The 24,387-nt window shown below is 46.9% G+C and overlaps 1 protein-coding gene across 3 annotated transcripts; it reads right to left on the minus strand.

Moving 5' to 3' along the window:
• LOC125434372 (FXYD domain-containing ion transport regulator 5-like) lies at positions 1-24,380 on the minus strand. Of its 3 annotated transcripts, none has more exons than XM_048499662.1 (10): positions 24,246-24,380; positions 21,173-21,230; positions 11,199-11,276; positions 9,397-9,471; positions 6,706-6,786; positions 6,544-6,579; positions 6,324-6,356; positions 4,550-4,624; positions 1,312-1,360; positions 1-439 (listed from the first exon to the last, which is right to left on the minus strand). In XM_048499662.1, exons 1-10 carry the CDS (start codon positions 24,249-24,251, stop codon positions 415-417), a joined length of 516 nt encoding a protein of 171 aa, XP_048355619.1. In that variant the 5' UTR covers positions 24,252-24,380; the 3' UTR covers positions 1-414. The 3 variants fall into 3 exon arrangements, with proteins under 3 accessions (XP_048355619.1, XP_048355618.1, XP_048355617.1); XM_048499661.1 differs by lacking the exon at positions 24,246-24,380 and adding an exon at positions 23,148-23,908 and having other exon boundaries at positions 9,397-9,468; XM_048499660.1 differs by lacking the exon at positions 24,246-24,380 and adding an exon at positions 23,148-23,897.
• Positions 24,381-24,387: the final 7 nt, after the last annotated feature.

Here is a 24,387-nt window from a genome sequence, read left to right on the forward strand (position 1 = left end):
TTGTTTTTGGGGGTGGGGGGATGAGCCACACCAAGAATTTTATTGTAATTACAGAATTTGAGTCGTCTTGGCAGGGAGAAAGGGGTTTTTCTTGGCCTCCAGTGTCGGCAGCCTGGCCCCAAATCCGGGAGCCAAGACACATTTCCCTTCTTAATTCAAGCTATGCAAAGAGAATACATTCTCCAGTGTTCTGGTTCTACAAAGGGACGGAATGACTATATGAAAATACAATATAGGCTGGGCAGAGGTGCTGGGAGCGGGTAAGAGGCAAGTAGAAAGGTCAAGTGGGGACTGGAGGGAACTAGGCAGCAACATCTCCATTTGGGAAGGAGAAGAAGAGTTGCCTCCAGCACAGAGGAGCAACAGGCAGCCTCCAGAGGTCCCTTCCAGTCCTTAGGAGGACATGAAGTAACTTCAGGCAGCGGTAACATCATAGTTTCTGCAAAGCAATTGAACCGGGATTAGCCTGGCCTGCAAGAATATCTTGCGTGTTTATTATACTCTGTCTCAGAAAAAGATGCTACCCTGTTTCCCCGAATATAAGACATCCCCTGAAAACAAGACATAGTAGAGGTTTTCCTGAAGTGTGAAATATAAGGCATCCCCCGAAAGTAAGACGTAGCAAAGTTTTTGTTTGGAAGCATGCCTGACGAACAGAACACAGAAAAATAAGACACCCCCTGAAAATAAGACATAGCACATCTTTGGGAGCAAAAATTAATATAAGACACTGTCTTATTTTCGGGGAAACATGGTAGTACAGTCAGTTGATGTGCAGCAATTGATAAAATGGTATGCTTCCACATTGGAATATAGTCCCGAATGAATATGAGAATTATCGTTCATTTTTATGCGCTGCCTTTGTCAAAACCATTATGTTGTATAATTGAACTGAATGTCAAAACATATTTTAACTTTCAAAGTGGGGGAGCAGAGCTCGGTAGGCATTAAGACCCGGCTGGAGCATTCTACAACAAAGAAGGTCCAGCATGTTGAGTTCCGTGGCAGAGGAATATACAACCCTACTAACATCTTTCTTTGAAACAGACTAGGCACCTTTGTAGCCCTCCAGAAGAGCTGACGGTGGTTCTCCCCTCCTCCATTTTATCCTCACAACAACCCTTCAAAGAAGGTCAGGTTAGGCCCCAAGGTCCCCCTTTGATGATGGCTGAATCCAGGTATCCCTGGTCCCAGCCCAGCATGCTGACCACAACTTCACAGTAGTATAGGTTATCCCCTGTAGGTTGGCCTTTCTCGAGGAAGAAGGGTCTGGGGGAGAGGGGAACAGGATACCTGTGGTTTCATTCTCACCTGGTTCGCTTTTTCCTTCGGCATTGTAGGAGTTTCCCAGGTTTACCACCTGAAAGTGGAGTGAGAATGTAGAGGTTTACTGGCACATTCGCCCTCCTAGAATCAGAAACTTAACTAGGAGATCCCGGTCAGTGGTGGGATCCAAAAATTTTAATAACAGGTTCCCATGGTGGTGGGATTCAAACTGTGGCATAGTGCCAAAGGGGCTGGGCGTGGCACAACAGGGGCATGGCTGGGCATTCCTGGGCGGGGCTGTGGCAAGGACGCAGCCACTGCGCCGGTCCTTGGGCAGGAAACGGATGCACGCAGGCGCAGGCTGCCACGCATGCTGGTGCACCTCCTGCTAGACTGCTTCAAGTTCTGCACGCTACTGCTGAGAGGAGGGGCGTAACTAAGGCAAAAATCACGTGGCAAAATCACCAATTAGTAACCCCCTCTCGGCATACACAAATAATTAGTAACCTACTCTCGGGAACCTGTGAGAACCTGCTGGATCCCACCTCTGATCCCAGTTGTTGGCAATGTCAGATTTGAACTATTCTGCAGCCCCAGCCCACTTCTTGACGAGGTATATACAATCTACCAGTCCTCTGACACACCCTATCAGATCCACGTCTCTTAATTTACATTTTTGTGTTTCCCTTCTGTTTCCAGCCTCAAATGTAGTGATTGCAGTATGCAATACGTTTGGCTTCTTTACTTTGGAAGGCACTTAAAGAAAAGAAACTGTATTCCGCTTGAGATGCTCTTGGGGTGGAGTGGGGCATGAACTGATGAGCTGGGGCCCCAGACTTCCTTCCCAAAGTGTGGTCTTGAAAAGTCACGATGACCCTTTTTGCACAAACGTTTTAAAACGTTTTGAGGCAGGAAATAAAACGTTTCCTCCACGGAGTCCCACATTGTTTTTACCTCGAAATGTTTTATTTTCAGCCGCAAAGCGTTTTAAATGAATCCCCTTTTAAAAAGATTCTCTGGCTGAAACATTCTGAAAACGTCTTCAGTGGCTGTGTGATCAATTCACTACGTTTCCCATATTTCTCTGCTTTCCTGAGATTCCTCCTCTGCGCCATTTTCTGAGATCACTCCATTCCCCCGTGCCTGTTTTATTTCAGTCATTTCTGGGTGTTTTTTTTTAATTTTGGGGGACGGGGTAAAATCTTCGATGCTTCGAGTGTGCGAGGAATAGAGAATCACAGCGAGAAGATTTGAGGCACTGAAGCATCGATTCAACACAGAACGTTTTAAAAAAAGAGGGGAGGGGAAGAATCACGTAATGGTGGCCAGGAATTGTTTCTAGGGAATGAATGCGGAAATACATCATGGTGAAGGGGAGATTGAAAACATTTTCCAAACATTTTCAACGATTTATGCAGAAAGGGCCGATAATTCACAAAAACCTCTTTGCATATCCCAGCTGGGAGGCAGGGTTTAATTTGGCAAGCCCCATGATGCTCTCATTGACCATTTGGGAGTTTAACCACAAGGTATGCAACATACTGTGCTGATGGAGGAGGGAAGGATCAAGATTGGTAGCCATAGATCAACAGATTTATGGAGGAGAAGTCAATGTATGGCTACCAATCTTGATCCTCCTTGATCTGAGATTACAGATGCCTTAGCAGACCAGGTGCTCAGGAGCAGCAGCAGCAGAAGGCCATTGCTTTCACATCCTGCCTGTGAGCTCCCAAAGGCACCTGGTGGGCCACTACGAGTAGCAGAGGGCCGGACTAGATGGACTCTGGTCTGATCCAGCAGGCTTGTTCTTATGTTCTTAAAGGCCATCAAGTGACAGCTGATCTATAGCTACCCCATAGGGTTTTCAAGCTAAGGGAGGAACATACATGGTCTGCCATTGCCTGCCTCTGAATAGCAACCCTGGACTTCCTTGGTGGTCCCATCTCCAAACTCTAGCCAGGCCTAACCCTGCTTAGCTTCTGAGGCCTGATGAGATCGGACTAGCCATGTTAAACCATGTTTTAAGCATGACGTTTGCAGCAGGCTTGTAAGAAGGAAGGAGAGACCAAAAGGCTAGGATGGCCTGCCTCCCCTTTACAGTGTTCTCTACCTTTGAAACCTTTTCTTCATTAAAACAGCTCAAGCATTAAACCTATTGGTAGTTTTGTTGCCTTAGAGGACTGGCTCCCAACCTTTCTTCACTCACACACCCCTCGGCAACCCATTTCCCTAAAATTGTACCCCCATATTAGCAAACCCATTACATTTTTTTATGTATCCCCAGGGGTATGCATACCCCAGGTTGGGAACCACTGCCGTAGACTCTTTTTTAAAAGAGAGAGTGAGTGAGTTTTGGATTTATATCCCCCCTTTCTCTCCTGCAGGAGACTCAAAGGGGCTTACAATCTCCTTGCCCTTCCCCCCTCACAACAAACACCCTGTGAGGTGGGTGGGGCTGAGAGAGCTCCGAGAAGCTGTGACTAGCCCAAGGTCACCCAGCTGGCGTTTGTGGGAGTGTACAGGCTAATCTGAATTCCCCAGATAAGCCTCCACAGCTCAGGCGGCAGAGCTGGGAATCAAACCCGGTTCCTCCAGATTAGATACACGAGCTCTTAACCTCCTACGCCACTGCTGCTCCTTCTGCTAGCATCATTTCCCAGTTCTTCAATCCTGGCTCCCCGGCATTGTTTTTAAGGTCATAAACACAGCCACGCTGAATCAGACCAAAAGTCCATCAAGTCCAGCATCCTGTTTACATAGGGGCCAACCTGCTACTTTTAGGATGCCCACAAATAGGAAGACTATAACGGTATCTGCCCACCTGCACATCCCAGCTAGTGATATCGAGGTATACTAGAGGGAGTTGATATTTTGGTGTTTGCCTAAATTGGTTTTCATGTTTTGTAACCCACCCTGAGTCTAAGGCTCATTCCACACATGCAGAATAATGCACTTTCAAACTGCTTTCAGTGCTCTTTGAAGCTGTGTGGAATGGCAAAATCCACTTGCAAACAGTTGTGAAAGTGGTTTGAAAAGGCATTATTTTGCGTGTGCGGAAGGGGCCTCAGTGAGAAAGGCAGAATATTATTATTATTGTTGTTGTTGTTGTTGTTGTTGTTGTTGTTAATTGGGTTTATAAACCGCCTTCCCCCGAAGGGCTCAGGCTATGGTACTGATGAACTCTTTGGATGCTGCCCTGCCTTCTCACCCAGCTCTGTATAGGATGGAGCATGAGATCTCCAGTACCCAACCCACCCTGCCCGTGCCAGGAGCTCATGCTTACAGGTGAGAATCAGGATGCCCAGGATAAACAGGACGGCCGCCGCTATTAGACCCCATTTGCGCAAAGAGTAGTAATCTGGTAGAAGGGAAAGAGAAAAACATGTTGTAGGAACATCCAGTGACACGTAGGCGTGAGAGAACACTCGGGGCCAGTGGTGTACTGCCCATTGGGCAAATTGGGCAGCTGCCCAAGGTGCAGGAATTTAAAGTCACCATGGGGCGGCCTGATTTCTAGCCCCGCCCACTTTCTACGGTGGCCCACAAGCAAGGCAGGATGAGCAAGGAGTTTCCCTCCGTCGTGGATGACTCCCACAGTCGTGGAGGATGATCCCCCCCAGAGCAACCCAATCCCTGGAGGGCAGAGCAACCCCCAGCCAAGTGGGCAGGGCTACCTCCGCCCATTGCGGGGGGGGGGGGGGTGCATCAAACCAAGGTTTTTCTCAGGGCACCAGTTACCCTAGGTACACCACTGCTTGGGGCTGATAAACATCTGGGGCTGAAGAGAAACGTTGTGGAAGACGGAAAGAGGTTTGAAAAGGACATTGCTTCTCCTGGGATTCTATACATGCCCAAACATTTCTTCTGTTCTGCTGCTATCTCAGGTCACGCACATGCAGAGATTGGCTGAGGCCCAGTGGAAAAGTCCTTGCTTTGAATATAGATGGTCCCAGGCTCAGTGTCTCAAGCACTGGTGCTATCAGAAACTGCTCTCTGCCCCAAACTTGGAAGGGCTGCTGCCAGTCAGAGTAGACAATACTGAGCTATACTAGTCTCATAAAAAGACATTAGTATGGTCAGTTGAGGTGCAGCGGTCAAGAAAATGGTATGTTTCCGCATTAGAATATAGTCCCGAACGAATATGAGAATTACCATTTATTTTTATGCACTGCCTTTGTCAAAACTGTTACTTTGTGCATTATTGAACTTTGATATTTTTACTTTCAAACAGATTGGGGGGTGGGGGGAAGCAGGGCTAGTTTGGCACTTGGACCTAGATCAGTGATGGTGAGCCTTTTCGAGACCGATTGCCCAAATTACAACCCAAAACCCACATATTTATTGCAAAGTGCCAACATGGCAATTTAACCTGAATATCGAGATTGGCTCCAAGGCGTGTGTTATTCAGGAGTAAGCTTCGTGGTAGTCGGTGGCTCTGCTTTGAAGCAACTGCGCAACTCTTCCAACGGGTGAATCACAACCCTAGGAGGGTTTACTCAGAAGCAAGCCCCATTGCCAGCAACCGAGCTTACTCCCAGGTAAAGGATTGCGCTTTAGTTCTTTGCATGAAAATCAGTGGGGTTTAACAGTGCTTATCAGGGTTATCTACACTGCTTCCCCAAAACTAGGTCTTAGGTTTAATGCTAATAATCGAGCCCAGCGGCCCAGGCCAGCCTAAATATGGGGTGGGGGGACTCTGTTTGCGTGTGCCCACAGAGAGGGCTCTGAGTGCCACCTCTGGCACCCGTGCCATGGGTTCGCCACCACTGACCTAGATGGAGCAATCTACAACAGAAAAGTTCAGCATGTTGAGTTCTGTGATGGAGGAATATTTAATCCTACTGACATCTTTTTCTGAGAGAGCAGAACTCAGTATTGTCTACTCCGACTATGCAGACCAGTATGAAGCCTTTTTTGTAATGTTTGCCAGAGGCAAATAAAGGAAACCTGTTTGCCAGAGGCAAATAAAGGACACATCTCTTTCAAGGAACCCTTGACTCTCCCCCTCTCCAACCCCCCCCCCCCAAACCAAAACCTGTTTCCCATTTGGGACTCACCATATTTAAAAATTTCATCATGATATTCAGCAGCTGTGGAAAGAGAGAGGGGCCATTTTGTAGCATATATGCATTTTGAGGACACGACTTCATATCACTGTGAAGTGCTACCAGGAGGGGTATTGTTGCCCGTTGTTTTGGAGGCCATCCAAAGACTTGCAAAAGACTCCAAGCAAAATTAAACACCCCACCCCCACCCCACTTCAAAGCTTCTACTTACCTGCTTCTGTATCCTGGTTGGCAACTGAGGAACGTTCTGGGGATAAAAAAATAGAAGAGGCATCATACCCTTCATTTAGACCTGGGCCACAAAAGACTGTTTGCTTATTCAGCTTATTGATATGGGTGGCCCCAAGGCCAAAGGGCAGATTTGTATACTCACTTTTGGTATTTAAGAATCTCACGGTGCTTCGGGTACTACTAGTTGTTTCTTCCATTGTTTTCACTTCAACTGTAGATACCACTGCAGAGTTAAAGACAGATAATGTGATTGGTACGCACGGAAAGGCAGTGTAGTGGTGGAAAATGGCATCAAGTCACTGCTTGACTTGTGGCAACCCTGTAGGATTTTCAAGAAAAGAGATAAGTAGAGGTGGTTTGAGGTTATCTGCAAAGTTAGAGAATATGCTACAATGGCCAAATTAACAGATTTTGTAAACAGGTGATCAAAAAAAAAGTTTGATGAGAAATGGGAACTGTATTTATTATTTGAGGCTGAATCAATTATGTAGTAGTAGTAGTAGTAGCAGTAGCAGCAGTAGTAGTAAGATTATTAATTTGTTAATATCTTAATGATTAGTTTGTTACTATCTTAATGATTAAGATATAAGTAATTATTAGATGCTTAATAAGTGATTATTAAATGCTTATTGCTGTTTTGGAAGTAAAGGTTAGGTAACTATAAAACTATAGAATGTTCTCTCTAAATGATATTAGTGCCATAATTTTAAGATCCAAAGTATTAGAACATATTCAGCATATATTTCCTTTTTTGTGAATCATATTTGAGAAAATTAATAAAAATATTATTTTAAAAAGGAGCAAAAATTACCAAACCACAGCCACACAGCTGGAAAACCCGCAATAGCCAGACAAACAAACAAACAAAAAATGTCCAGTTGCCCTGTGGAAAGGGATGGTGTTATGAAATCTCCGCTGGCTGTCTGGAAACATTGTCATTGACTTGATTGCTCTGTAGAAAATGGTCTTGAACTAAGGATTCTGCTTGAGGTTGTTGTTGCAGAATCTGAAAAAGCCTACGCCAATAAACAGTCTGTGGCACACTTGCGAACGGACTGGTCAAATATCCTGACCCAGATGGCACAAACTAGCCCAATTTCATCAGATCTTGAGAAGCTAGAGGGGGAGGCCCCCATCAGTATATGGATGGCAAACCACCAAGTCCAGGGTGAGAGGCAGGAAAACCACCTCTGTTTGCATCTCACCCTGAAAACCCCACCAGGAGTCCCCACATATTGGTTGCGACAAGAAGAAGAAGAAGAAGAAGAAGAAGAAGAAGAAGAAGAAGAAGAAGAAGAAGAAGAAGAAGAAGAAGAAGAAGAAGAAGAAGAAGAAGAAGAAGAAGAAGAAGAAGAAGAAGAAGAAGAAGAAGAAGAAGAAGAAGAAGAAAGAGGAGGAGGAGGAGGAGGAGGAGGAGTTTGGATTTATATCCCCCCTTTCTCTTCTGTAGGAGACTCAAAGGGGCTTACAATCTCCTTGCCCTTCCCCCCTCACAACAAACACACTGTGAGGTAGGTGGGGCTGAGAGAGCTCCGAAGAACTGTGACTTGCCCAAGGTCACACAGCTGGCATGTGTGGGAGTGCATAGGCTAATCTGAATTCCCCAGATAAGCCTCCACAGCTCAGGCGGCAGAGCAGGGAATCAAACCCGGTTCCTCCAGATTAGATACACAAGCTCTTAACCTCCTATGCCACTGCTGCTCCTTTACAGCACTTTATAGACATGTATTGTTAAATATTTTTAAAAACCCAAGAATATCCATGCGTAGGTAGAAAAAATTGTTTCCATTTTATCAGGGTGTTATTCGCTAGCAACAGCTGTTTTTATTTTGATTTATTTCAAGTTTAATCTCATTTTCAAAATACGATGACTGGCTGGTGTAAACTTTTCAGTTACTCATTCACATTTATAAAAATCTAAATTGACATTAACACTCACATTTACTCATCTTAAAAAATAGTTTCACACTCATTGTTAACTAATTAGTCTTTTTAAAAAATTAGCTGAAGTCTCAAACCTGTTACTGATTTAAGTATCTTTTTACAGTTCTAATCGAGTAACTACTTTTTAAAAAATAGTATTTTCTTTTTGGCAATAACTGACAATATTTGACCTGTCAACAGACCAGATTTTTTTTTTTGGACTAACAGAAGTTGCAGCATGGAGTAGTGTTTAAGAGCAGTGGACCCTGATCTGGAGGATTGGGTTTGATTTCCCACTCCTGCACTTGAGTGGCAGAGGCTTATCTAGGGAACCAGATTTGTTTCCCCACTCCTACATTCCTGCTGGGTGACCTCGGGCTAGTCACAGTTCTTCAGAACTCTCTCAGCCCCACCTACCTCACAAGGTGTCTGTTGTGGGGAGAGAAAAGGAAAGGAGTTTGTAAGCCACCTTGAGTCCCTGTGGCAGCACGCCAGCCCCACCCAGCCTACACAATGAGTTACACTTTGTTCAGGTTTTCCAGTTCCTCCCCACCTTTCGCCAGAAAACAACAACTCTTCTGGCTGGGATCGAAAGCACTGGTTTACGAAATTTTCACGCTGCAGGTCTATCAATAACGCAATAGGCCCATGAAATTGACATGGTCTGCTGTACTATCAACAGACCCAATCCAGCACCAGAAAAAAAAAATGCGGAAGGAACCTCCCCAGAGAGAGGTGTCATAAAAACACAAAGGGAACAAAAAGCAAAATGGCCGATTGGATCAGCATGGCTGGGGATGCTTCGCAGCATGAGACTTCCCCTGCAAACAGAAAACAGCAAGAAAACCACACCGTGACACTAACAGCCACACTTCAACCAGTAAGCACACAAAAGGCATCTGTCATATACCTGTTGTTGTGCTGTCTTCTTCAGTTGGGAGGCTTCTGTCTCTTGGTGTTGTACTCATATCCTGTGAGTCTTCTGCTATATGAGGCCAGGAAACAAAGGAAAAAGATTAGGTTAGGATAGGCTGACCAGACGTCCCGCTTTAGGCGGGACAGTCCCGCCTTAAAACAATTTGTCCCGCGTCCCGTGGTTTTTTTCAAGTGCCCCGATTTTTGGAAGGCTGCCGCACTGCCTTCTGGGGCGCAAGGCAGTGTGCCAGCCTCCCACGCGCACGGCTACAGGAGCGCACGGCCTTCTGGTGCGCTCCTGTTTCTTGCCCTGTGACAGGGCGGGAAACGGGAGTGCCCCAGAAGGCCATGTGCTCCTGCAGCCACGTGCAGCCGCCCGCCTACCTGCCCGTCCCATTTCACGAAGGTGACCATCTGGTCACCTTAGGTTAGGAAGATGAGGTAGACTTCTCCATCCACAATCCAGGGATGCAGGGAGGGAAGGGAATATTCTAGAAATGTTAATAGTGGTGTAGCAGAGCGATTTTGGCCAAGGAAATTTGTCATTCAGAGTTAAAAGAAGTCATCCTTGCTGACATTCTCTCTTGTACACAGTGACTACATATGCCCGAGTGGAGCCTGCTTTTGTTTCCGGCTCCCCTACCGTGACTGTGCCACTGACTCGGATGGCCCATGGTGGCCTGATCTCTTCAGATCTCAGAAGCTAAGCAAGGTTAGCCCTGGTTAGTAATTGGATGGGAGACCACCAAGGATGTCTAGAGTTGTTATGCAGAGGCAGGAAAACCACTTCTGTTCATCCCTTGGCTTGAAAACCCTGTGGGGCCACTATAAGTTGTCCACGACTTGATGCCACTTCTTACCATCTTTCAAATGTTCCGAAGCAGACACAGTGGAATGAGGACAAGGAATAATGCATTCAAGGTGCAGGAAAAGAGAGTTCACCTAAACATTAGGAAGAACTTCCGGACGATAAGGGCTGTTTGACAGTGGAATACGCTGCCTCGGAATGTGGTGGAGTCTCCTCCTTTGGAAGTTTTGAAACAGAGGCTGGATGTCCATCAGTCAAGAGTGCTTTGATTGTGCATTCCTATATGGTAGGAGGTTTAACTTGATGGCCCTTGTGTGGTCTCCTCTAACTCTATGATTCCCACCCGGATGCAAATGGAGCAGTGAGGGAGGTAGGGGACAGCCCAGGTTTGGGAGGGATGCATATGGAGTGGTGAGAGGCGTAGGGGACACCCTGGCTTCAGGAGGCATGTACATGGAATGGTGAAGGAGGTAGGGGACACCCTCACCGCTCCATGTGCATTTCTCCCAAAGCTGTGTGCTCGGTGCAAGAGGACGACCATTCCAGGAGCATACTGTTCTTCTTCAACCTTAATTGATAGCCTGGTTACAGTTTTGTTGCTTGCAGTTTCCATCATATAGTGTATAATATACTGAATCAAACCGTTAGTCCATCAAGGTCAGTACTGTCTCCTCTGGCACCAACACTTCAAGGTCAGTACTGTCTCCTCTGGCACCAACACTTTAGGGTCTCAAGGAAAGGTCTACCCCATCACTTACTGCTGGGTCCTGGATACATTGGGGATTGAACCTGGAACCTTCCATATGCTGAACAGAGGCTCTTCCACTGAGCCACAGCCCCACCCCATGCTGGTTCTAGTTCCCATCTTATTTTAATTCTGATCCACTCTTGTGTTTGTAGTCAATACACTGCCTCCTCTGGGCAGTGCAGGAATTACAAGTCATATAACTTAACTGAGCTGATATCATTTGCCGAGTAGCGGAGTTTACCTGTTGAAACCAAGGACTCTGGTGCGGTAGTTGTCACATTCTCTTCCAGTTCAAGGTTCAAAGCTGTAGTTTCTGAATCTGTAGCAAGAATTCATTTGTCTATAACACCTTCATTGAATGACTAGCAAGTAGGAAAGGCTTTAGTGACTTTTGACTTTATTCTTTCCTTTTAAATACAAATAGTTTCTGACTGATTTATTTTGGAGAAAATCGGGAAGCCACTGTTAGGAAGACGGTTGGGGGGGCAATTGAAATGTCTTCCTTCCATGAGTATGTGTCTGGTATGAGTTTCAGATACCCATGTATCTGACTGAAATCTCTTTTATGTTCTTCCACTGAAATGGAAAGGTCCTCTTGACCTACTGAAGAAACTAGGAAGGCCAAAATCAGGGATGTGATCCAAGGGGGAACAAAATGTTCCCTTGGCCCAGCAGTGGCTCACCCCAACCAACCCAAGGGACAGATCCAGTGGTGGGATCCAAAAATTTTAGTAACAGGTTCCCATGGTGGTGGGATTCAAACAGTGGCGTAGCACCAATGGGGCTGGGCGGGGCACGGCGGGGGCATGGCTGGGCATTCCAGGGGCGGGGCATTAATAATTTCTCTGTTACTGTAAAAAACTCTTACTGTAAAAAAAGTTCCTAATTTCCTGCTGGTATCTTTCTGTCCACAATTTAAACTCATTATAGCAAGTCCTATCGTCTACTGCCAACAGAAACAACTACTTCTCCTCTAATTGACTGCCTGTCAAATACTTAATACTTTCAAATACTTAATTTTGTTTCTAGAAATCAAAAGAAGGATACTTTCCTTAAACAAGGAACTTTACCATATTACTAAAACATGTTTTTAAAACAGCCCAACAGGGAGAATGATCCCATTTTCTACCTTCGCTAACCAGCCACATAGGAAACAACAGGACTTTATGATTTTTGGACCTAATGGAATTTCTAATGGAAAAGCAGACCCAATTAGTAACCCCCTCTCGGCACACACAAATAATTAGTAACCCACTCTCGGGAACTGGTGAGAACCTGCTGGATCCCACCTCTGGACAGATCCCACTTTCTCCCAAATGCACTTTCTCCTACAGAGGGCAACGGTTTTAGATCCTCAATATCCATAATCAGAAGGAAGAAATACCTAGTTCCAGTTTATGTAGGAACTCCATTTAAGCTACTTTGGAAGAAAGAATAGCCATCAATAAACAAATAACTGTTCTGGCTCCTTCAACTGTTTTTGAGATACAGTTTCAGGTCAGGAATTGCAGATCAGCACGACAAAGAATTACTACAGCTGTATTGTCCAAATCAATTGTGGCGAAACGGGCTTGCTTTTGGCTGGCAGGCCCTATTTCACACTCTGCACACCCCCAGGAGTTACTGACTTTTCCTGGGGAGGGCTAATTTTCTCTTTGGGTATGCTGCCACCACCTGATCAGTTGAGGACTGCCTGCTGGGGAAGATCAGGATTTCCCAGCTTCCTTTCCCACTGCACGAGGCCCCTGCCTCAGTTTCCCCTTGGTTCCCCTCTCCTGGGTTCCACAGGGTAGACTGGAGATCCTGGAGGAAAAGCTGCTCAGCCTTCCTCTACCTCCTGGTTACATAGCGTGTCCAAGACAGTAGGGCATAAGTGGTACAGAGAACTTTCCTCCACAGCTAAGGTTTTAAAAGTATTTATTAAAAGGAAAATGATTACCATATGTTTTAGCACACACCAGGATGAAGTAAGGTTACAAAAATAAAAGGAGATAAACGAAACTCTCTTTTCCTATCACTAATACATACCCTACAAAGATGGTAGAAAGCAGGGTAGGTCCTTAGAGCTTAAAATGTTGCCATTGGCAAAGAGCTCACATTACCTGGTTGAGCACATGGTCCAGAAAATGGGTGCCGCCTTCCCAGTTCAGGCAAGAGCTCTGCTCCCTCCAGAGAGACCTGAGCCAAGAGATCCCTCGCCCTTTCCCTCAATTTATCAGATCCCAGACCCCACCCTCCTTTGACCAGGTCAGGCTGGGTCAAGATATCATTTCCCTAGGTCAGGTAGCATTTCCTGATGTATCTCTGGGATTTCTTAGTCCTCCAAATCTCTGGTACCTGGTTGGAGAAGGAGAGGATGAAAGAAAAAGGAAACAGAAGGAAAGGAGCCATTTCTCTCCACATCATCTCCCTCCTAAGATTCACACGGAGGAGCACCCTTTACAGAAGAGCTCTGCAGCAAATCCAAACAACGCCATTTTGCAGCCAGATACACATTAGGGAAACATACAGACATTCGCTTCATGAGTCCATGTCCTTCCTGGACAGGAAATCTGCCACCACATTATTACGTCCAGCAATGTGTTCAATCTTCATGTTGAATTCCTGAATCCTCCATGACCACCTCTGCAGCTTAGTGTTTGGAGTTCTTCATGGTCTGCAGCCATTGGAGGGATGAATGGTCTGTCAAGAGGGTAAATTCTTGCCCCACAAGTAAGGTCGCAGTTTGTCCACAGTGCCCATACAATTGCCAAACATTCTTTTGCACTGAAGACAAGTTTTTCTCCGAGGGATCAGTTTCCTGCTGAGATATGCAATTGGATGTCTGGTGCCCTCCCACTCTTGCATTAGAACAGCCCCGATCCCAGAGTCTGAGGCATCAGTTGCAACAAAGAACCGCCTGTCAAAATCAGGAGCTTTGAGCACAGGTAGGGACACTAACGCTTGTTTCAACTGCTCAAAAGCAGCCTGACAGGCTGGGGTCCAAACCACCTTGTCTGGGAGGGGATTTCTTGGTGAGGGAGGAGAGGGGTCTGCTATCGTCCGAAATCTGGGACAAACCGTGGTAATAATTTGCCATGCCCAGGAAAGCCTGACCTGCCTTTTGTCCTTGGGGCCTTCCACCTCGGATTACCTCTACCTTGTCCCACATTGGGGTGATATTCCCACTCCCCACTCTGTGGTCCCAAATAAACCACCTCCGACATCCCAAATTGGCATTTATTCAATTTGATGGTGAGACCTGCCTCTGAATGGCACCTAGGACCTTGGCTAAATGTTCCAGGTGTGTGAACCAAGTCCTTGCTAAAGATGGCTATGTCATCAATGTAAGCCACTGCAAACTCAGACATGCCATTCAGCAAGTTATTCACCAGTCTCTGGAACGATGCAGGCGCATTTCTGAGGCCAAAGGGGAGAACGGTGAACTCATACAGTCCATCTGGGGTAATAAAGGCAGACTTGAAGTCCTGGCTTCTGGCTCCTAATTCCATCTGCCAGTATCCCTTGCAAAGATCTACAGTGGATATCACCCTGGCAGATCCAAGCATATCCAGCAGAGTATCTATTCGAGGCATAGGGTGTTGCTCGTTTTTGTGATACTATTGAGCTTCCTGTAGTCCACACAAACCTAATCGAACCATCTGGCTTGGGCCACTAGGACAACAGGCTCAGCCCATGGGCTTAGTGAGGGCTGGATCACTCCCAGTCCCAACATTTCTTCTACCTCCTCCGGACATCTGCCAGCACTGCCCCATTCACCCGTAAGTAAGTACTGGATAGGTCCATGGGTCCCTGTATCTATTCCATGCTTAGCCAAAGGTTGTCCTCCCTGGTTCTTTCCTAAAACATCCTCAAACCTGTGCAACACTGACAGGATTCTTTCCTTGTCCAGTACGGTACACTTGCAGGCCACACCAGCTCCTCCCACTGAGCAGGTTCAGAGAAGTGGGCCAAAACATCCACTAAGGTGTCATCTGGTTCCTCGTCTCCCTCCTCTCTCCTAGTCACATTCAACACCATCCTCCTCTCAAGATATGGCTTCAGCATATTAACATGTACAACCTTGGTCTTTTTCCCAGACTTTTCCAATGCCACTGCATAAGTAAATATCATCCAGCCTATCCACAATCACATGCGGTCCTTCCCATGCCGCCTTCAGCTTGTCTGGCGAAGAGGCAGAAAAACCATCACTTTGTCCCCTAACCTGCAAGTAATGCAGACCTTGCTGTCTTATCATACCAACTGCTCTGTGTGGCTTGGGCCTTGGCTAGGTTCTCCTGAACAACACTCATATCTTTAAGCCGTTCTCTGAATGACAGAACATAATCAACCACTGACTTCTTTGCCTTAGGAATCTTCTCCTCCCACCTTTCCTTTTTTACCAGATCTTAGCGGCCCTCTGACCCTTCTCCCAAAACATGAGTTCAAGGGGAGAAACCAGTAGACTCTTGTGGAACCTCCTGTAGGCAAACAACAACTGTGGCAACTTCTCATCCCAGTCCTGGGGTGAGAATCAACATATGTCCTCAGCATCCCTTTCAGGGTCCCATTAAATCTCTCTGTGAGTCCATTCGATTGGGGGTGGTAAGCTGTAGTCTTAAGGTGTTTCACCCCACAACACTTCCACAGACATTCCATCAACTCTGACAGGAAATTCAGGCCCCTGTCTGTCAAGATCTCTGTAGGAAAACCTAACTGACAGAAGACCTTAACTAGAGCTTCCGCGCCACTGCTGGGGCATCCGTGGATGCCAGTGGTACTGCCTCAGGGTACCCTAGTTGCATGGTCCACCAAAGTTAGAATGAACCTCTTCCCTCTCTGGTGGTAGGTTTTGGGAAAGGCCCAACTGTGTCAATGCCTACCCACTGGAATGCCTGACCCATGATGGGGGGGGGGGCTGCAAAGGTGCCTTTGCCTTGCACCCACTCTTGCCCGCTCTCTGACAAATTGGACAGGAGTTACAATACGCCCTCACATCCTGTGCTTAGGCTAGTAGAAGTTCAACAAAAGTTTCTGCCTAATCTTGTCGATTCCTAGATGCCCTGCACATGGGATGACATGTGCCAACTCCATATGTCTCCTCCTATATTCCTATGCTTTCCTGCCGCTACCAGCTGCCTGACGGCATCCCTGGTTACCTGTCTGCCCTGTAGCAACCAAAGTCTGTACAACCGTCCCTGCTTCCAGACCACTTGCTCAGACAGGGTCTCAGAAAATTCCACCTCTTGATCCACAGCTGCTTGGCAAAGTGATTCCAGACTAAGGTCACACTGACCCTCATTCAGAAACCCCTCTAGTTCACCCAAGCATTCTGCTATCTGCTCCTCTGAGCCAAAGCCAGCCTCAGCGCCCTCTAGTTCTGCCTCCTAAAACCCTCCAGCTTCCTCTGCTGCACCTGGGGAGCTGCCCCTCTACCTGTTACCTCTGTCTGCTCACCACCAGAGCAAGACAGATGCTCTTCCCTTGCCAGAAAGATCCACAGCCTCCAGCTGTGTCGGGGAGAACTGCCCCCTCTCACTGCTTTTGTGACACCCCACCCTCAGTTTCTGAGATGGGTTTGCCCTCCCCTTCCTGGGTTATCTGGGCTCCCCTTCCCCTGTAGTACCTGGGGCCCCAACCTCCCCCCTAGCAGGTGGAGTCCTTGGTCTCCTCAGAGACCCTTCTCCCCACCCACTCAGGGTCTGGCTGCGGGGTTACCACATTTACTGAGTACTGGCCTCTCCCAGAAGGTCCCGGCCAATCAACACAGGGTAGGGCTGGTCCTTCATAACCCCATTCCTGCGGAGGCCCACCAACCCTCTCCATTCCACAGGCATCCGTTGCCACCCAGGAACAGTCAGGGGCTCCCACCAATCCCCTGGATTTGAAATGATGTGTTGGGCATAATATCAGACTCTGACACCAGATCAGCTCGCACTAGGGTAACAGAGGAACCTGTGTCAGCATATCCCAGAACCAGCTGGTCCCTCAGCCACACTGGCTCCACATAGTCACCCCAGGCTTCTGCAGGCTCCATTGTGGTAAAGAGACACTCATGGTTCACCACAGCCACCCGGCTCCTTTACCTTTGGGCTGGTTGGTGCTTTTGGAGGCGGTTTTGGAGGTCTTTACTTTGCAACTGTGGGCGCGCCCGCCTGTAAAATGAGTCGGTGCCCTCACAGATAAAGCATTTCCTAACCTGAGCCCGGGTTCAATTAGCCAAATCTGGGGCTTTCTTAACCTCTGCCGAGCAGCAGCCCCCTTCCAGCTTTGGTTGAGACTCTGCCTTCCCACCCCTCTGGAACCCTTTCCCTTCCCTTCCCAACTGGGAAGTCCTCCAGTCCAACCCTCCCTGTTCAGCACCAACTCATCCGCCCAATTTCTGAGGGCCTCAGTAGCAGTTTGGGGCCTCTTGTCCTTACCAGACATTTCAGCTCCTTGGGGAGTTTGGAATAGAGTTGGTCTAGCACCAGTAACTGGAATAATGATTCAAAGTCCCCTGCTTTGGCTTCTTCCACCCATCTCCTCCCCATCTCACTCATTTTTCACCACATATTCAGAATACGTTTTGCATTGCTGGGGGGATAAGACCGAAATTGCTTCTCGAAAGTGGTCAGCCCCCAGTTTGAACCTTTTTAAGCACAGTAGCTTGAAATCTTTAAAAGTTACTCCCCATCCGCCCTTGGCATGCTATGATAGATGGCAGCCAGCTCCCCAGTAAGAATGCTACAGAGGGTAGGACATGTACTGGGCCTCTGCTATTCCCCACTGCATAGCTGCCTTTTCAAAATTTGCAAGATATATGTGGAGGGTCCTCCCCTCCTGTATTGTGCAAAGTCTTTGGGGTAACATTTATTTTTCCTGCTGCTTTCTTCCTGCAGGCATAACATCTCAGGGTCATGCTTCCTCTGTTCCTGCTGCATCTTCTCCTTTCTCTCCAGCATCTTTTTCCTCCCTCGCTCTCTCCTCGCGGGCTTCTCTGTCTTCCTGTCTTTGCACCTCTTTGCGTTGCTCCTCCTGGGATTCTCAGCCTCTGGAGTTCTATCTCTTTCCTCTGCCTGCAGCCTCAACTTTTCCAGTTCTAACTCCTGGATCGGACTGCATCCCCTTTGGGCTGGGGCTTGTTTGGGTAGTGAGAGGCTGAAGCTGCCCCTGCTGCCATCAACTTACTTAGCAGGAGAGCCTTCGTCTCATCTACAGACTTGTTCTCACAGGATATATTCTGCTTCTGGCATTCCTCCTGAAGCTGTTGCTTGGTCATTTTAGAATTCTCACATGCTCCTCTAGCTCCATCCTAGCTAAACTGTTCTGACCCTACTCCAGTTGACCGGAGAAAACAAAACTTCCGTTGCTCTCTCTGTGTGTCGCGTTTGCCCCAATTCCAAGTTCCCTGTTTGTTTTAAATCATCAGTTCTCTGTTTGTTCTTATCCCACACGCTGCCACCAAATTGTGGCGTGAAACAGACTTGCTTTTGGCTGGCAGGCCCTATTTCACACTCTGCACAACCCCAGGAGTTACTGACTTTTCCTGGGGAGGGCTAATTTTCTCTTTGGGTATGCTGCCACCACCTGATCAGTTGAGGACTGCCTGCTGGGGAAGATCAGGATTTCCCAGCTTCCTTTCCCCACTGCCACGAGGCCCTGCCTCAGTTTCCCCTTGGTTCCCCTCTCCTGGGTTCCACAGGGTAGACTGGAGATCCTGGAGGAAAAGCTGCTCCAGCCTTCCTCTACCTCCTGGTTACATAGCGTGTCCAAGACAGTAGGGCATAAGTGGTACAGAGAACTTTCCTCCACAGCTAAGGTTTTAAAAGTATTTATTAAAAGGAAAATGATTACCATATGTTTTAGCACACACCAGATTTAGCAAGGGTTACAAAATAAAAGGAGATAAAACGCAAATCCTCTTTTCCTATCACTAATACATACCCTGGCTAAAGATGGTAGAAAGCAGGGTAGGTCCTTAGAGCTTAAAATGTTGCCATTGGCAAAGAGCTCACATTACCTGGCTGAGCACATGGTCCAGAAAATGGATGCCGCCTTCCCAGTTCAGGCAAGAGCTCTGCTCCCCTCCAGAGAGACCTGAGCCAAGAGACCTCGCCCCTCTCTTCCCCTCAATTTATCAGATCCCAGACCCCACCCTCCTTTGACCAGGTCAGGCTGGGTCAAGATATCATTTCCCCCTAGGTCAGGTAGCATTTCCTGATGTATCTCTGGGATTTCTTAGTCCTCCAAATCTCTGGTACCTGGTTGGAGAAGGAGAGGATGAAAGAAAAAGGAAACAGAAGGGGGGGGGAAGGAGCCATTTCTCCACATCTTTCATGGCCAGAATCAGCTGGCTGTGGTGGGGTTTTTTCGGGCAGTGGGCCTGTGGTCTGGTAGTTTTTACTCCTAACGTTTCACCCACATCGATGGCTGGCGTCTTCAGGGGCATGTCACAGTGAGATGTGTTCCTCTCCATGGCACAGTGTAGAGCAAAACACGTCTGCCACAGAGAGAAACGCACCTTATCATGACATGACTCTGAAAATGCCAGCCATAGATATAGGTGAGCTAAAACTACCAGACTACTCCCACACAGCCCAGAAAACCCACAACCACCAGTTACTGCAGCTCCTTGCCTCTTGCACTTCCAGAAGTTCCTCCGGCAGCTGGCCTTCATTGCCTCCACTGCTAAGCATTGAGATAAGGTTTGGGAGAGCTGGCTCCCTGCCTTCACAACATATGGTGAATCAGGCTGCAAAACGCTCATCAATGCGTTTCTGAATTCTTGAGAAAGGCAGCATATGTTGTGCCCTACTTGAGGAGGTTTTCTGTTCCTGGCTGATAAAATGTTTTACTATAATATTTCCTTTACTACATTTTCCAAAAATGTCCCTTTTTATATTAATAATCATAACATTTAGTTTCCTTCAAGGTGTTTTTTCCCCCCCGTCTCTTCGCTTCTCAACGTAATCTGCGTAGGGATCTAAAATACACACACAGCTCCACTGTGTCTTCATCCCACCCAACCTCATACCTACGGGACTGCATCACCCCTTATGTCCCACACAGGCTGCTACGATCAACGGCGGCAGAACTACTGGTGATCCCAGACCCTGCGAGGATGCGGCTGGCCTTGATCCGGGCCAGGGCCTTTACCGCTCTGGCCCCTGCCTGGTGGAATGCTCTACCTCCAGCTGTCCGGGCCCTGCGGGACCTTGGCGAGTTCCGCAGGGCCTGTAAGACAGAGCTATTCCACCAGGCTTTTGGAGGGGCCGGCCGCGGTTCCACCGCCCCCCACTGAAACTGAAACGGGAATCAAAGCTGCCTGTCTGGACCATCTTGGCTGGGCCCTAATTCCATCTCGGGCCCTGCCTATCTCCTCCCTTTCTTTCTTCTTTCTTCTTCTTTCCTTTCCTTTGGCCATTAGATCGGGCGCCTGTGTATATGTGTATATGTGTTACACAATCTTGCTGTTTTAATTAATTATTGATTATTAATTGCTGCTGAGTTTTAATGGGTTATTTTATGTTGTATTAATTTGCTGTTGAAACAGCCGTGTTGTGAGCCGCCTCAAGCCCTTCGGGGATCAGGAGGCCTATAAATGTAATAAATAAAATAAATAAATAAACCTGCAGAAATGACAACTGTTCAGATCCAGGGGCATCTGGAGGGCAATGGCGGGATCTCAGATTCAAATCTCATGAGCCGAGAATCTAAGGTTCCCCAAACATGGCACTGCTGGCATTTTGAGAAAGGTAGCGGACAGCTGGACATCACCAAAAACAGCAGCTGAGGTGGATATTCACAAAAGATTGTGAAGCTTCAAGCCCGGCATTGTTAAGTGATGGGGGCAGTTATTTTTAAATAGCCCCTCTCTGCAGACCCCGTGGCTATGTCTTCTGGAATCTTCTGCTTCAGCGAGATAGACATATTCCTTATGAATATAGACTATGTTCGTATAATGACATGATTGAATCAATTACACACATCCTACTAGATTGTCCTTGGTATTATTTACCTCGTAAGAAATTGTCATTCCCATGGTTAAATAATAGATTTTTCCGGTTCTGAATTGTCAAAGGTTAAAGACCTACTTGAGGACAGAGTTTTTAAAATAACTTTAGATGTTGCAAAGTTTTTTATCTCACCGGTGGGTGAAGGTCAGCAAGAGTGGACCCCACCAGGAGTCCTGGACCGTGACAATTGCCCCGCCTCAGGGGACCTGGACAAGTACATGAAGAGGTGGCATCTTACCTGTTGTGTTCACAGCAGCCATAAGGCTGAAGAGAGCAAGTAGCAGGATGGGAAAGGACTGAAAGAGAAACAAACAAAAATGATGACGCTGATACGTGCCAGGTTTGATTGGACAGTAAAATTTATTTAAAAAAACAATACAATATTGATATTCTGCCAGTCCCATGCACTGCAGTATCCCAAGGTGATAGACAGGAGCAACAAAATAGAACCAAAAATAATATTCAGCAGATGATATTGTCAGTCAATGAACCAGTCCATGTTGGCAGCCTATAACATCCCACAATCTATAGTCATCTATTAAAAAAAAAACCTGTCTGAATAATACAACCTTGCATTAGAATGTAGAATGTAGGCTCCTCCCCAAATATCCTCTGGGAAAGTGGTTAGCTGAACATCTTTAAGGAATTATATACTATGACAATTTTTGAGCCTGTGGGCATATTTGGAATTCTGACATGGCATGGTGGAGTCAGTTACAAAATGGCTGCTCCAAGAGGTGGAGTTACATTTGGAATTTCGACATCGCATGATGGGCTCAGCAACAAAATGGCTGCTCCGAGAGGCGGAGCCATCCACAAAATGGCTGTCGCATCTTAACTTCAGTAGGATAGTGTAGATCCTTGTAGCTGTCCCAGCTGCTGCCAAGGCAACAATTTCAAAAATCTAAACAACCGATCAAATTTCCAATAGTCAAAAAGCCCTTCTTGGCCCCAACTATTTCCTAGAAACACTTGTCTAGAAAAGGTGTTGGTAGGTGCTCTGGCACCCATGGGCACTCCTGGGGATTGCTGTACTAAGCGGAAAATGTCTCCCCCTTAATCCCACTGAATTTTTTTTAATACACGTGATTCAGCAGTGGCCCACCATCCTTGATTTGGTTGCAAATGCATAACTTAACTTCCTGAGAGTTTTCATCTGAAAAAGTCAAAGTCTTGAGGAGTGACAAAAAGTGTTGTGGGTAATATCTGCCAAACTCTCAGAAGTTGCAGAAGTGGGTGAACACGATGTTTGATGGTGGATGGTAAAACTTCAGTATCCTTTCCCCTGCAATGACTCATGAAGCTTGCATAAAGTATGCAAATATACAAACATTGCAAGTCAATCACACCCCCACACACATATCCATATCTATGAACCAATCAATCACTTGGGTGCAGAGTTTTACAAAGCCGTGCTTACAAAGCCGTGGTCATAAACTGCTGTCATCTTTTCCCCACACATGCTTATTTCTTCTCCCAAGAGAGTCATGAGTCATATTTCAAGAATTTTTAAAAGATGACTTTTGAAGATTTCCCCCCCCCCCACCTTGCCCAGTTGTCAAACGGCAATTAACAGACCCTCTAGAACTGGAAGATTTTTCTGCTACATAGAAAAGGTTACAGGTGGAACATGAAAAGAAAGTTCAACCAACAACGACAGCAACCCTGAACACGTGTCATGTGGTTTTCTTCATTAACAATATGCACTGAACCCAAATTTTCAGTGCATGTTTCTAATAGCCATGTCTCCCACATTTCAAATGACAGCGTAATTCTACGCAGAGTTGTCATTCATTCGTTTGGCTCATATACCGCTCCCCCCACAAACAGGTTCAGAGCAGTGAACAACCATAAATATACAATTGAAAATGATGTATAAAACAATTTGAAAAATGGCTGCCTTCTAAATACATTTCGGCAAGAGTTGGGGCGACAGCGTTGCTCCCGAAAACATCAATAATCAACAACCCATCGAAACCGGAGCAAAACAAAAATGCACCAAACAAGAGGCAACCCAAGCTGGCAAAACTTAAAAGCTAAAAAAAGGGGGAAAGGGGTGAAAAAGGAGAGCTTAGGATAGAAATACCACTGCGGTCCTCAGCTATAAGATACTCCAGTACCAATGGGTTTGGACTGGATCAGACTGCACTTGAGATGGCAGGCAGCCCAAACCTGGGCAAGATGACTCAGAAGTAGCCCCCAATGGGACTTACCTGCCAGGTGTTGTGAATAGGATTACAATCTAAGGAATGGATACACAGAACTCCACAGTAAGCCCGGCTATCTGTAATCTGATAGGTTGTCCACATCTGTGGTAGATATTCCATCAGCCTGTCATTTCTGACTTCCAAACTCTTCTAAGATCTCAGGCTCCCTACAGATGCAGACATCCCATTGACTGCGGGACTGTGCTTTTCTTTTCACCCTTTAGAGCCAAGATACTGGCCTGTTCCTTGCAACGGAGAGGGCATCTCTTTGACCTCAACCGCTGAAGATGTTGCTGCCGTCAGGGCAGCTCAAAAGAGGTGGAACTCAGGAATCAGTTGTGTGAGAAGAAGCCTTTTTTTTTGCTTTTAGATCCCGTCACTTCCTCCAAAGGAGCCTGCTGGAGTTACCGACACCAAGCAGGGCCTCTCCCCCCCCTTCCCCGTTACCATGATTTTTCTATTGCTTTTTCTCAGCCTCTCCTGCTGGATTCATTCCAACCCACTGAAGGCCCGGCCTCACTGCCACTAACAAATCTCCTCCTACCTTTAGCGCTGTAACTGAGAACCGTTCTTTTGTTTCCTTGCCCTCAGCGTCTCTCTCTTTCTCTCACATATTCACAAACACACAAGGGCCAAAGAATGCTCTCCTCTTAAATTTGCAGTATTTGGTAATAATCACCCCACATGATCCTGCCCAAGCGTTTCACCCTAATGACAACACACAGCAGCCAATTCCTGTAGCAAAAGAACCAATTTGTTTAAACTACTCTGGACGTTAAACAAAGATGGAGTGGAGGAGACGGGCCAAAGATACCTGAGAGGGCAGCGCTTGGGTCGACTTTACTCTCCAAACTGTGAGCCTGAGCCCTGCCTCATCCCGAGACACCTCTCCTACTATCTCAATCTCAGTTTGGACACCTGGTTTCAATTTCCCTCGAGCCAACGGCTCTGGCGGTTCTGTCACCCTGCCCGAAGGGTTAATCCCTGGCAGAAAATATTCCCAGTTGACAAATTAGACCAGAAACAGGAAACAGGAGGCAAATGGAGCTGTTCTCTGATGAGAGAGCTGGGTGGTCTCGTGCTGGAGAGAGGAGGGTGACTTACCTTCATGGCGGGGCCTGCACAGCGCCGGGTCTGCAGCGTGCCGGGTAGTTGCAAGGGAATGAAAGGGCCTCACCAGTCATTTCCTCCTCTTGCCACTTCCTGGCACTAGGAACTGGGTGTGAGTCACCAGGGCACGTGTTTC

The sequence above is a fragment of the Sphaerodactylus townsendi genome, linkage group LG06 (genome assembly GCF_021028975.2).
Source record: "Sphaerodactylus townsendi isolate TG3544 linkage group LG06, MPM_Stown_v2.3, whole genome shotgun sequence".
In the NCBI taxonomy this organism is placed as follows: domain Eukaryota; kingdom Metazoa; phylum Chordata; class Lepidosauria; order Squamata; family Sphaerodactylidae; genus Sphaerodactylus; species Sphaerodactylus townsendi.